Genomic DNA, 14,331 nt, shown 5'->3' on the forward strand with positions numbered 1-14,331 from the left:
CCTGGTTTGTCGGCTGAACCGCTCACTATACGGCCTCAAGCAGGCGTCGTGGGCCTAGTACATCCGCTTCGCCACCTACTTGGCCTCCATCGGCTTCGTCGAGGCCAAGTCGGACACATCATTCTTCATCTACCAGCGGGGCAAGGACATCGTCTGCCTCCTCCTCTACGTCGACGACATTGTGCTCACGGCATTCACCGTCGATCTCCTACAGCGCACGATCACCACCCTCCAGCGGAAGTTTACGATGAAGGACCTAGGGCCTCTTCATCACTTCCTCGGCATCACTGCCGAGCGCCAGCCCCAGGGTCTCTTCCTGCATCAGCGTCAGTACGCCATCAAAATTTTGAAGTGGGCTGGCATGTCTGACTGTAAGCCATGCTCCACGCCTGTTGACACTAAGACGAAGCTCTCTGAGGATGACGGGCTCCCGATCACCGACACGGTGTCTTACTGGAGCCTAACAGGCGCGCTCCAGTATCTCGCCTTCTCCCGGTCCGACATCGCCTACGTCGTTCAACAGGTGTACCTTCATATGCACACACCACGGGAGCCCCACCTCACTGCTCTCAAGTAGATTCTCCTCTACCTCCGGGGCTCCCTCGACTACGACCTCCTCCTCCGACCATCCTCGACGTCAGAACTTGTGGTCTACACTGATGTTGACTGGGCCGGCTGCCCTGACACGTGCCGATCCACCTCCGGCTATGTCGTGTTCCTGAGCGCCAACCTCGTTTCTTGGGCCGCCAAGCGGCAGCCCGTCGTCTATCACCCCAGCGCAGAGGTCAAGTACCGCGCTGGATCCAATGGCGTGGTAGAAGCATCCTCGATGCGCCAGCTCCTCAACGAGCTCTACAGCCCCCTCCAGCGCGCCACCCTAGTCTACTACGACAACGTCAATGCCGTCTACCTCTCCACAAATCCCGTGCAGCATCCGCGCATGAAGCATGTGGAGATCAACCTGCACTTCGCCCGAGAGCGTGTGCAACAGATGACGTTCGGGTCCTCAGCGTCCCCACAACGCTACAGTTTGCCGACATTTCACCAAGGGACTGTCGTCCAGTGTATTCCTAGACTTTCAGTTCAGTCTCAACACATGTACATGATAGAATTGTGACTGCGGTCTGCGGGAGATGTTAGAGTACCAGTTAGGGTTACAGTCCTCCACTGTGTATTTACTATCTCGCCCCTATTGTAATGGGCCTAGCCCATCCAACTAATTCTATATATTAATCTCCCAATCCTTGAGAGGGTTAGGATTTCCAACATTCAACACTTATTACACAAGGACAAACTTTTCAGACAATCATTCTTCTGCAGGTAAGTGTAATCAAACGCAAGCACAAACTCGGACAAAAACTAACAGCATTGATCTTACATGATGAACAAGTTTATTGGGCAGATGGCATGCTTATAGCTGATTTGTCTCAACAAAATACTAGTGCTGCAGAAGTTGGGGCTCACTGAAATCACGATCCAGTGGCACAAGTGTTGGAAAGCATCACAATCAGGATAGTGCGTCCAAAGTCGCATCACAGGAGAGAAGGAATCCACAAGGAAATGACGCGTCAGAATCTAGCCGTCCTGCAAACCTCCTGGATAAAGTTTGGACCTTATTTAGGAAGAGAAGCACCCTGGACGAGCCGCGTGGTATCAATTCTTGCCGCTCTCCTCCGCTTTCATCTTCTTCTCCCACCTACGTTTCTGGTGGAAAAAAAGTTTCAAAGCACGAACAGAGAGATGAGCCAGTTAGATCTTTTTTCAAGGGATGCCTTCGTTCAATCACTATTACAGCTATCGTTACATTTGATCTGAAAACACAAACATGGCATCTTTGTGCACCAAGGTCAATGCAGGATAAAAAGCTGGATCGCTGACAACAGATATTTGATTGTCCGTTGGAAAATATTTTTTCAATGGCCACAGTTTTAGAAAATATTTTCCCAAAATTATGTCATTACTATTACTAGACTAGCAAAGTAGATAATGGCGAGCAACCATCAGGAAATCTTGCCATCAGTGCAGCAGAACTGCAGACCCTTATATTAGCGCACCAGCAGAATCTATGGGTGTGCTCTACTGCTTTAGGGCTCGTTTGGTGGACATGGAAATGGAGGGAATCTATGGTGGAGGGATCCTCTTGCTATTCAATTTTGAATAACAAGGGGATCCCTCCCCCATGGATCCCCTCCATTTTCATATCCACCAAACTAGCCCTTAGGTATTTTATGTTTATTTTATAAGCTGTATTGTAGGCTTTATGGAAATCTTGGATTGAGTTTAAACATATACATATACCTAGTGCGCCATCGGCAGATGGTATGTTACAATTAGTATCTTAATTTTTTTTAGAAAATACTACAGTGTTTCATCTCAGCCTTGTGTTTGACTCACAAAGAACATTCATTTGAATGCTTTGAACTAGAAAGTTGATTGTAGGTGTTAGGATTATAAGGACTGCTAGGGCACAATTACAGGTGCAGCAGTAAGACTTTGGTTTCACTGATTTCATAATGATATGTTAGCTGTTGATCCGATTGAAACAAGTAGCTCGATGCAGAATAAGATTATACATATGATCCTTGCAAATGCTTATCTGTTGTTAAATTATGATATCACTGAACCAGCCCACCAACACAAGCCTCTTTATAATAAAGATTAGACTTAAATCTAGGTCCCAAAATATATTTGGTCCAATCTAGATCCCAAATATATTTGGTGTACAATACATGATAACTAAATTATGCTAATGCTAATGCCGTGATGATAATCCCAAATCTAATTGTTGCCCAAATACACCTCTACCTGCAATCCAGCATAAGCTAGCATTCCAGCCAAAATATAGCAGTTGAAGGAATTTTCCAGGGGAAATACCAAGATAGCCTTCTGGCTTGCTGCAACAAAGCTAAAACAACTGTGCCCAAGGCCTGTGGCTTGTCTAGATCAGTGATCAAGATTCAAAATATGACTATGTTTAGCATCGATCAAGCAGATAAGCAAACCATTAGTTTCGACATTATACAAAAGATAAGCCAACTAGGCTCAGCATGATCTCAATATATACAAGCCACTGAACTAGAACATTACAAAGGAATAATATTCTTATGTAGATTATGATGTTGCTTATACAAGAATAGGCCCGATAGGCCTCATTACCCCGATATAAGCCGAAAAGGACCTTAACAGGTTCTCAATTAGAGTCAGAATAGAACAGAATGACTGTGAGTGTTTACTCCTTTTCTGTTATCTACCATGATAAAAGGAACCGAAATGAAATTTAGATTTCGGTACTGTGAAGGTTGAAGTTTGAGAAAAATCACTGAGAGATTACTGCACTATAGACTAAGGTCCTATTTGAATGCACTAGAGCTAATAGTTAGCTGTCTGAAAAAATGCTAGTGAAATTAGCTGGCTAATAAATAGCCGGCTAACTATTAGCTGGATTAAACTGGATATAACTAATGGGTAGTTGAGGGTGCAACTAATAGTTAGCTGAACTATTAGTTGGGGTGTTTGGATGACTCGAACTAATAGTTGAACTATTAGCTGGGCTGTTTAGGTGTCTCCAAGTAATTTTAGCAGCTAACCATTAGCTCTAGTGCATTCAAACAGAGCCTAAATAGTGTCAGCACAATAAAAACTTAATGTGGGAGGCTATTATGTAAGGATAACTAGTCTTCAACCAAAAAAACTCATGTTAATTATCATGAAGTTTGCTAGATCCTGAGCAATCCAAAATACCAGCTACAACAATACATCTAAGCCATCACGGCTTCAAATTGGCATGGTTTCACTTCCACACAAGAATCTCTAACAGCAGCCCAAGATGTATTTGCTGACCTGAGAAACGGAAACGAAGCACACTGGATTGCAATGTAAACGTCCTACAACGGGTAACATAAGACAAACTAAGATGACGCAGACGCAAACCTTGTAGTCGAGCAGCATCTGGGGCATCTTCTTCATCAGCTCAACAGTATTTGCTCGCCTGAGAGACGGAAATGAAAACGAGGCGTCAATCAGTTGACCCAGTGAGCAAACTAAGCACACAAATGGAGTGGAGGGGCGCAAGAGATGCGCGCGCTTACTTCTCGGCGGAGATGCGGTCGCACTTGTGGCCCTTGCGCTTGGTACGCATCTCCCCGCGGGGAGGATCGTAGCTCCAGTCCTCGCCGGCGAGGAGCACCTCCTTGCGGAGGCGGGCGCGCTTGCGAGCGCTGATGCCGAGCGGCTTCCACGCGCCGAGCTCCCAGTATCCCCACACCCCCTTCCCGAGCTCACCCTTGTACTTTGCCAGCTTCTCCTTCCACGGGTACCCCTCCGCCCACCTCGCCGCCGTCGCGGCCGCCGCCTTCCCGGCCATCGTCGTCAGCTCCGATCGCTCTGGGTCAGTTAGGGTTCAGCCCGCGGCTTCGGGTAGTAGAGTGACCACCTATTGGGCCTTCTGAGGCTGGGCCACATTGTAGCTCATGTATTGGGCTTTAATGGCACATAAGTGGGCGAGGGAGAGACCAGGTCCGCAGCTTTTTTTTCCAGCTTCTAGACACCAGAAGCTGCTGCAGACTAGTAAATGTCTAGCTTTTTTTCTTTTCAGTCTGCTTATATAAGAATTATTTTGGTCAAAATTGTCTAAAATCAACATGAACATATAATAAGCTGAGTCGTTGCGATAGTAAAAACCATCACTTTCGATATCATAAATCCTATGAAATATTTTATCTTCTTTTACATGTAATCACCATGATACTTAGATTCTCTTTACAGTCAGATTCTCCTCACAATCAGATTCTTAGAAAAGCTTCTCAGAAAAAAGCTGAACCAAACAAACCCCCAACTCTAATCGAGCCTTTTATAAAGCCTTGAGCACGAATTTCATGGAACATATTTTGGTTATAGAAGTTGTAAAAAACAGTTTCTATTTATTGTCTGCTTTTAGTACATTCTGATAAACAGCTAAACTGATAACTGCTTCAAAAATGTCCTGTTTGGTCTATCTTTTGCTTAAACCTATGAAAAAAATTTATAGAAGTTGTGTCAAAGAGGGCCTTTGTATACTGTCAACAAGATCTCGCTTCCTTCCAATACCGTTCATTTTTACAGGTGTGACAAATACGATAGAGTTGTTTACTTCTCTTTAGAAGTGAAGCACACTAACTAGTTCTAAGCGGATGAAAATCTAGAGAACTACTGAGTGGAAGAGATGGCCGGTTTGGAACAACCCCTCCTCTTATTATAGAACTGTTATATATTTGCAAATCCGCTCTTAGATCTTTTTAAAAAAAATCACTTAACCCAAGGAGCATAATAGTTTAAACGATAAAATGCCAAATGCCATCTCGACGTTCTCCCTTTGGTTTCGAGGTCCAAACGATAAAATGAAATGGGCTGGTGGGTCTCGTGGGCTCCGTTTTGCGATCTTTAGCAATTATCACGAGTACGTAGGCCGATAGTATGTACGTACGGGTTGGATACAGCCAGCCCAACGAATAGCAGTCGCACGGCACGCAGTAATAACCTGCCCATCCCCCGACCCCACCACCGAGCTTATCTCCTCCCGTCTAGGCGACGACGACGACGAAGCAGCGGGAGGAGCATAAGCGCCGCCGATCCCGAGCATACGAGCGAGTTCTCCACTCATCCTCCGCCTCGTGCCGCAGATCCCTACGTACGCCGCCCGCCAGCCATGGCCCGCTCCTCCTCGCAGTCGCAGTCCTCCGTTGGCGCTGGCGCCGGCGCCGGCGCGCGCCCGGCCACCGTGGGGCCGCGCGGCACGGCCGCGGCGGCCGCCGGGATGCGCCGCCGCCGCGCCACCGCGTCCGGCGGGGGTGGCGGATTCTCGGGGGGCGGCGGGAGCAACATGCTCCGCTTCTACACCGACGAGGCGCCGGGGCTCCGGCTCTCGCCTACCATGGTGCTCGTCATGTCCCTCTGCTTCATCGGCTTCGTCACCGCCCTCCACATCTTCGGCAAGCTCTACCGCTCCCGGACGGCCGCGGCCTCCGCGTGATCCGATCCGATCCGACCGCTCTTGCTCCCACACATCGGATCAGACAGACAGATCAGACGGTGAAGGTTTTGGTTTTTGGGTGATGAATTTGTGTATGGCGAGACGCGCAGCTTGTTGTGTTGCCTAGCTTTTGGTTGGTCCTTACTTTCGATCTGCAGATGGAAACCCTAGTACTGGTCAACTTAATGCGCCCTTTCTGTTATTTTCTTCCCTTGCTTTGAGAATTATTACTGGAATAACTATGACTAGTTTCTTCTAATTCTGCTTGCTAGCTACAAGTGCATCTTCCTAGCTTTAGATGTGCTCCATTGTTGTCGCTCCATTAACTACTTTCTGCACTTGCTAGGTATTCTGGGTACTTTTACCGAACTGGGGAGTTTGATTATTGCTTCGCACCTTACCTGCTAGCCATAAAATTCTGCATTATGTTGTGTGCTCCTATAATTTGTCAGTGTTTGTTTCGCCCCTCCAGCAAGCTCTTGTTCTGAAACTATAGCATTCGAAGTTTGTACAAGTAGCTATGCTCGACATGATGTTATTATGTTCATCGCGAGGTTATAACAATATGATGCTGGTTGATTTATATACCTGGAAGTTAGAATGGGCAAAGCATATGACAGCTCCTTATTGCATTAGGCTTGAACTGGATGCTGCTATGAGTTTTTTTATCAAAGTTTTAAGCGTGTCGGGTCAAGGGTATGGACCTCCACTAATGTTTGGTCGTCAGGTTAAGGGTCACTTGGGTGGGTCCCTAATGTCACTTGATTCCCCGAACTTTTATTAGTGTGATCTGATGTGGTTTCATTAGTGTGCTCTAATGTGGCATGACACATCCACATTCGATTTGTATGTTATAAAGGTATATCTTCATCTTATATACCTTAGTATCATTTAGTAGTGACAATCTTCCAACATCCTATCTATATGGCTAGAGTTGCTCGCCCTAGTGTACTTGTGGACTAAATCTTGTGTGTCTCAACATAAAAACATATTAATCCACCTAAGTTGTCACCCATTCACAAAAAATAAAGCAAAGCAATGACTTTTCAATCTGCCCCCTTCGTTGAGCACTTCACGCTAGTGTACTTGGATTTTATGTCATTTATCTAACTTTTCAATCTTTGTCATTATAATATGAATAAGCACCATAAAACTTGATTTAGTAGTGATAAGAGTCCCCTACATGTGTGCTTAAATGATTTAGATCCAAGATTACACACATGGATGAGTATAAATTTGTGGGAAGATTGTCAATGATGCTAAAGTATACAAGATAAAGATGTACCTTTGTGACATGTATACCACACTCATTAAAAACATACATAATGATGACAATGTTGTGCCACGTTAGAGCATACTAATGAAAGTTCGGTGATTTAAGTGATACAACATTTAAGTTCGAGGACCTAAGTCCTCTGAAAATCCGATAGAATTTAGCGAGAGCAGAGCAGACACTTGACTCATAACGCATGATCATCGCCGTGTAATCATGATCCCTAATTAATCAATTATCTTCCTTGACACGAATAATCATGCTCCTATTCCCGCTTATACAAGCCCGGCCACTAGGTAGCGACCTCCGTGGACGGTCGCCGCGGTTTTGGAGGCAGGCAAAGCGACGACCAACCAACCATGGGCCATGGCTACTCCACAAACATCTACCTGATTCGGTGATTCCACTGAAAACGATCAGACGCACAAGTCGCTGTCCTGGGTTAAGGCACCTCTCCTCCTGCTGATAGAAACCAAACCATGAGCCCCGCCCCAGTGGCGAAGCCACCAGGAGGGCCGGAGTGGGCCTGGCACCCCTAATGACTCAACCAAATCAGATTAATAATGTATCCTATAGCCCATTATCTTGCTGCCAGTTTATTATTTGGTAGTCTGAAACCCTTAATTTTTGGCCTAACCAAGTGGATTAGTTAAGCTGGGTAAAGATTCTTCTTATCCGATGGTAGATAAATTATTGAGATTACTCTTAACTCTCCCTGTGTCAACTGCGACCACAAAGAGAGCCTTTTCAGCTATGAAATTTGTGAAGACACGTCTTCGAAGAAAAATGGGAGATGCCTATTTACGGGATTATCTGGTCGTTTATATTGAAAGGGAATTAGCGGCAATGATTTGTTCTGATGGTATTATCAAGGCCTATGATCTAGCTAATACACGTAGAGCTAAATTCAAAATAACTGAGATGTAATTTTATTTTGTTTGACAAAATAGATGTTTCATTATACTGTTTTTTAATGAAGATTATATATCAATATATACATTGTGTTTGGTTTCCTTGTCATTTTTATATTGTGTCGTTACTGATTTGGTCGCTTGGAGGCTAAGTCTACCCTCTCTGTCTTCGGATCCTGGCTTCGCCCCTGCCCGGCCCCTAGTGCGTTTATTCACTCACTCACTCACCACCCATGTGCAATGCAAGCGAGATGGAACAAAAACGACAGACACACTGGGATGTGCAGTGCAGAGGCGGGGTGCTGTGCCTGTGCGCGCTCACCAATAATGCAGCGGGTGGTGCTTGTCCGGGCATCAGTATCTTCTTTGAACAACCAAGCTGTACTCACTGTATAGGGAGCAGTAGTAGCATCCGCCATCGGATCACTTTCCAACTCCAACACATGCATCCTTACAAACTGCGCTTACATGAGGAGAACAACGACAAGGGGAAGGCAAGATGGTGAGGCAGCAGTTGTTCCACTAAAATAAGCTATACAACAGGCCGGCTCCTCCATGTATCTGTGTCAGCATCCCTGAACAAACAAAAGCTCAATCATTGTAATAGGGGTAGCTGCCATGTTTTGGTTAATCTGGCTAAGCCACAATGATATTGTATTTAATGGCACCTTCAATTATATGCATGTTATTTTCAAGGGGTCTTAGTGGCTTAGATTCTGGAGACTGCTGCAAAAGAAAGGAAAGGAGAGAGGAGATACACCAAGATATCAAAGATATTTGTCACGCATTGGAAGTGGTGGCAATGAACATTTTTACAATACATGGATGGCGATGCAATGCTAGGATTGAGGCCTCTTAGTTTCTTATTATTGTTCATGAGAACCATGTGCTTCATTGCTACTTGTTGCTGCTTTTGTCAGGTTGAATATGCTATGAAGCCATATGCATCCTTGATATGATGCAAAAGGCTGGAACATGTTTCTTCCATTATCAAAAAAAAAAAGCTCCCGCCATTGCATCGCACCTCCACACCAAGCATGCTCCTTTTTCCGTAGACAATGGATCCATGGCAGCAAGATGTTCATTCATTCCAGTCTGTGCTGTCCACAACTCTGGTTTCAAACCATCCCCGTGCACAACTCCAGGAAGCAGCATAGCATGCAAATGCATCTGTGGATGGGGGAAGCCTTGCATTGCACTTGCACTGCTTCGTTGGATTCTTGCAGACAGATACAGATCGACACCCACCCAAGTCTCAGTTGTAGCATCCCATCAGCGTCTTCCTCGCCCTATCGACGACACAGTTCCTGTTAGCGAGGCTGCTTGCCAAGGGGAACTCCTTGCTGTCATCCAGGAGGAACCTGTACACCTCCCAGTGGCGCTCGGACGCCGCTTGCCTCCCGATCTCAGCCTGAAACGGAGCAAAAGAAGAAGACCCAATGGAGTGAAATACTAAGCCTGAAATGGAACAAACAAAAGAAGCAGTTCTTACAGAGAAGATGCAGATCCCAAGCGCCTTCAGAGCAAGAGTGGCGTCGTAGAACACGCGCGGCCGTCCCTTCCCGGAGGCCTCGACCGGGTTGGCGACGAGGAGCTCCGTGTCGGGTCCACGGCCGACGACCATGACCCTGAGCGGATGGAGCGTCTCGGACCTCAGGCGTGACCGCAGCGCGTCCTGTTTCGCAGGATCAGTCACCTTCTTCCCGTCTACTTGCTTCACGAAAAGATCCACCTCACGGCAACCTGATGAACCTTTGCTGGCTGACCCTTTCTTGTCTGATCTGAACCGGCCATAAAATATCTGAAACGGCGCACCAAAAAGCATGGAATAATAATAAGATAATAATATTATGTACAGATCATTTGATCCGAACTATTTATATATATAAACAAGTACAGCGATGCTCCAGCCAGATGAGATACCTGGATGTTGCAGTCCTTCATCGTCCTCAAGATATCGTAAATGAGCCCCTTCTGGTCAGCGCAGACGATCTGAACCAGCGTGTGCGCGGGGCTCAGGGAGTTGTCGAAGTTGACAGTGGCCGTCGTCCGGACCTTCCTCAGCTCCGCGCTGAGCGGGCTCGAGCACACCTCGCTGTCAGTGTCAGCTAGCTCCGCCCTGAACAGTTCCTCGGCGATCTCCGGCGGGAGGGAAGAGAACCCCTGCTGGAACCCTTCTGCTGGTACGACCTCGCAGCTGATGGAAGGGCCCAGGGTTGCAGTTAGCGCCGAGCAGGTCTCCTCTTGCCTCTCCTTTCTGTGCAGCAGTTCCCTTCACAGAGCAGTCATATTTGTGAAGCTATAGCTAATGCCTCGGGGAAGAACAGAACAGATACCAAATGGTTGCTCGCTTACATGCCATCAGTGATAAAGAAGAGGTCCACAACTCTTCCGTCCGGTGTGGTCGACACCTTCACCCTGTGGATTATGAGCTCCAGATCCGATAGTATGTGCGTCACATCTGCAGATGACACGGACACGGCACTCTCCAGTCAGTACTCTTCCGTCCAATATCGTTCAGAGAGAAGCTTTTTAAACACTTGATGCAGCATGGATGAATGAGGACATAGATAGTTACCATGCAGCAATCCTTTGCGGTCCGGCGACATGAGCTTGAGGAGGTAGAACTGCAAGGGGCCTGGCTCTGGCTGGCTCACGTCCCGGTAGAAGAAGGGGATGGAGTAGGAGGAAGGGCACATGGACATGAGCCGGTTCTTGAGGCTCGCCCACCGGACCTTGATGGACGAGGAGCGGGGCACGACCCAGAACACCACGAAGCACCAGTGGCCGTCCGTGGACACGTCTGCTAGAACCAACCAACCACACACGAAAAAGGAACCGAATCGAATTTTAGGCGACGACAACGATGAATGAACGAACGAAGGGTCAAATGGTTCCAGGTTCGCAGAATTCTGGACTCCACAGTTGTTTATGATTAGGAACAGGCAATGATGCGTAAAAGAGTTTATTAAGGAGACGACATGAACTGTAGCAAGATTGGTGGTGGCTGGCAACTTCGGCAGTATAGAAAAAAGGGGAAAGGCTTTCCGTTGTAGGAAGAGCAGAAGAAGCAGACAGATAACGATGAAAAAATAAATCTGGAAAGGAGGAGAAGAAGCGATGGATTTGGCCGATGGGGAGCGGAGACGTACCGGCGCGGGTGATGCGGAGGCCGAACTCGAGGATGGTGCGGCAGAGGTCGCAGCCCAGGCCTGTCTGGTCGGGGCAGTTGACGGTGACGACGGTCTCCTCGCCCTCGGCGCCGCCCAGCTGCATGACGACGGCGTCGTCCCCGCCTACGGCCGCTGCCGCCATGCCGCCGCCCAGCACCATCCCTGCCCCTTCTCCTCCTGATGGACGCGCCGGCGCCGCCACGCCTCCAGCTCCAGCCCGGTCCGGTGGTGGTCCTCTGCTCTGTCCTCTCCTCTCGACGAGTGTTCCGCAGCGCTTAAATACTGGATTTTGCGGTTGAGGCCGTACGATCCGAGCACGATGGGTCACTCGTGGTGGCGCGGGCGCCGCAGCCGCAGCGGCGGGTGGCGGCTTCTCATCTCTCATGTATGCGGTGCGGGGGCTGAGTCAGCGCTGGATCGGCCAGCGCGACAGGGCCCACCTGCCATTGCTTGCCCGCAGCCTGCGCGTGACGTGAGAATAGAAACAGAAACAGCTGCGGCCACGAGGGTTTGTGGTTGGAGAGGGAGGACATATCAAACTCTTCTTTCCTCTTCATATCTCGGTGATCCTCTCCTGTCCAAGCTTTTAAATTTCGACATTAAGGTCTTGTTTTAACCATAGAGTTAATAGTTAGCTAACTAATAAATTATTAGCTAAATTACTGAGTACAAACAGCTGAGAATATTTAGAATCTCTATAAGTAATTTTAGAAGCTAACTATTAGCTATAGAGGTATAACATAACCTAAAAAGCAATTTTCATCAATCCTCGGGAATACTAAATCCACAAAAATCGGCTGAAATTTCGTCCGAAATCTTTATAAAGACTTAATTAAAGATGTAGTACAACATCAGTAGTCCGCATATAAAAGGTCAAGTACCCTTATCAGCATGAACCATAACAGCATGTATCTTTATATAGCTGACATACTTACATGTTTCTGTAGCAAATTGCTACCATTCTTGGTATCCATGAACGTTTGAAATAAATAGCTAGAAAGGTAGAAGATAAAAAGAGTATCTAAAAAAACAGTCAAATGGCTAGTTAAGTTAAATTTTGACTATTTAATAGCAAAATAACTCTCTAACGGATCAGTCATCCAACTCGTCAAACTATCCGGCTCTCTAAATTGACCCCCTCATTAACCAAACTTGACTAGCCAAACTAACTTGCCAGTTTAAAAGTCCGTTGGAGTGAAATGCTATATATAGAATCTGATCTTTACGAGGAGATAAATATATAGTAAAAAATAGAGAGTTCTTTGGAGATGCTCTAAGAGAAGTCCCTACTAGATTTTAATCACTTGGTTAAGACGGACATCGATTAATTGCTTAGTTAGGTATATATGACTAGATGTAGGGTTGGATATTGAGCCAGTTTGGCTCGGCTCGACCGAGCTCAAGCTGGCTTGTTAAAGTAAAGAGCTGGCTTAGCTAGATTCGTTAAGGAACCGAGCCAGAGAATCAGCTCGTCTCGACTCGTTTGCAAGCTCGAGCTGCCTCGTTTAGCTCGCGAGTCACAATCAAAAAACAATATATATATATATATATATATATATATATATATATATAACAATATAATCAATTACTATTTAATTCTAGACCAAATTAACATTAGAAATGAGCAATAATACTCACAATTTCAAATACCATATCAATCTAACATCAAGTTAACAAAATTCATCACGAATTAGTTCATCCAACGCAAGTGCGGGTTTTTTTTAACAAATGGTGCTCATTCGAGCTAAAGAGTTAACTCGTTAACAAACCAAGTTTAGCTCGTGACAAAATTGAAATGAGTTGAGTCGAGTCAAGCCAAACTAGATGTGTAAACCAGAACCTCAATTCACATACGAGTGGTCAGCTACTTTTATTAGAAATTTTAGCCTATTGTACATGTAAATGTGTGTTATAGTGGACCTTATATGCATATTTTTTTGTCGTTGATCGGTGCATTTGTTTGACTATCCAATAAGAGTACACAAGAGTGGTACCTTGTCATTATTATTAGAAATTTATTCTACGCACTATGTCTATGCATGTTGTTGGAGACTTGTTCTCAAATGCTAAGAGTTAAGAACAAGGCAACATAGAAAATATTAATCGTTAATATCCTTCGTCCTCCGAAGCATTATTTCCCTTAGGATATAATGACCTGCGGACGAAGGTGATGAAGGTCATACCTTCATCAATTCATCAAACAACGACGGAGGGTGAAATATAAAGAATGTAAAAGAAAACGTGAACAATTATTTATTATTATTGAGCATAAACAAAAATATTATTGAACTACAAGCGTACCTTCAATCAGAAGGAAATGACAGTACAAGCGTGACGCAAACAGCGAATGCCAAGTCAGCGTGAACAGTACGGGGATACTGTTCACCTATTTATAGATACGGGACACAGCCCTTACAAAATTACATTCATGCCCTTTACATTTGATAATAACTCTATAGTAGTCTATTGAGGTCTGAATAGCCTTTTCATCTTTAAGTCGGTTCCACTCTTTGCTATTACGCCGAAGCTTTCCTGCTCGCACCTTCGGCTCTGTATCAACCTTCGTATTATTCCGGTCTACTGCAATGCCAACTTTAGTCCGAAGGTACCTGTTCACACATTGTACTACAGAAATACTGTTAAATCCTGTTTTTGAGGACCTTCGGACGCCGAAGGTCCCCAACAGTAGCCCCTCGCAATTTTAATTTGTTTGAAATAATAAATTTAGATTGCGATATGGACGAAGGCTTTACGCCGAAGGTCCGAAAAAACACCTTCCCTTTGCTAGAATAGCAACATTCAATGACAAGTGGGGTCTTTCAGCTTTCAACACACCAAGCGTATAAATACGACCATACCGCAAACTCATTTTGCACGCTTCCTGGCGAACCACTCCTGCTCACTCAATTTTTAGCTCTTGTGCACTGTGATTTGCTAAGCTTTTAGCTTTGAAGCTTCGGCCTTGAA

General features: G+C 45.8%; 3 protein-coding genes across 6 annotated transcripts; 1 reads left to right on the forward strand and 2 right to left on the reverse strand.

Moving 5' to 3' along the window:
- Nucleotides 1-1,295: 1,295 nt before the first annotated feature.
- LOC101202700 (uncharacterized) lies at nucleotides 1,296-4,437 on the reverse strand. The gene is made up of 3 exons (NM_001294319.2): nucleotides 4,089-4,437; nucleotides 3,931-3,988; nucleotides 1,296-1,704 (listed from the first exon to the last, which is right to left on the reverse strand). The coding sequence occupies exons 1-3, from the start codon at nucleotides 4,361-4,363 to the stop codon at nucleotides 1,654-1,656; spliced, it is 384 nt and encodes a 127-aa protein (NP_001281248.2). The 5' UTR covers nucleotides 4,364-4,437; the 3' UTR covers nucleotides 1,296-1,653.
- Nucleotides 4,438-5,541: 1,104 nt separating this feature from the next.
- LOC100280873 (protein transport protein Sec61 beta subunit) lies at nucleotides 5,542-6,407 on the forward strand. Its single transcript, NM_001153793.1, has one exon. The coding sequence runs from the start codon at nucleotides 5,684-5,686 to the stop codon at nucleotides 6,005-6,007; it is 324 nt and encodes a 107-aa protein (NP_001147265.1). The 5' UTR covers nucleotides 5,542-5,683; the 3' UTR covers nucleotides 6,008-6,407.
- A 2,539-nt stretch (nucleotides 6,408-8,946) lies between these two features.
- LOC100274521 (ACT domain-containing protein ACR9) lies at nucleotides 8,947-11,969 on the reverse strand. Of its 4 annotated transcripts, none has more exons than XM_008656428.3 (6): nucleotides 11,344-11,969; nucleotides 10,770-10,997; nucleotides 10,547-10,652; nucleotides 10,115-10,463; nucleotides 9,684-9,992; nucleotides 8,947-9,602 (listed from the first exon to the last, which is right to left on the reverse strand). In XM_008656428.3, the coding sequence occupies exons 1-6, from the start codon at nucleotides 11,747-11,749 to the stop codon at nucleotides 9,447-9,449; spliced, it is 1,554 nt and encodes a 517-aa protein (XP_008654650.1). In that variant the 5' UTR covers nucleotides 11,750-11,969; the 3' UTR covers nucleotides 8,947-9,446. The 4 variants fall into 4 exon arrangements, with proteins under 4 accessions (XP_008654650.1, XP_008654649.1, XP_008654648.1 ...); NM_001317057.1 differs by having other exon boundaries at nucleotides 9,019-9,602; nucleotides 10,770-10,994; nucleotides 11,344-11,800; XM_008656427.3 differs by having other exon boundaries at nucleotides 8,947-9,992; nucleotides 10,770-10,994.
- Between the last annotated feature and the right edge of the window lie 2,362 nt (nucleotides 11,970-14,331).

This window comes from Zea mays, chromosome 8 (assembly GCF_902167145.1).
Source record: "Zea mays cultivar B73 chromosome 8, Zm-B73-REFERENCE-NAM-5.0, whole genome shotgun sequence".
Lineage (NCBI taxonomy): Eukaryota > Viridiplantae > Streptophyta > Magnoliopsida > Poales > Poaceae > Zea > Zea mays.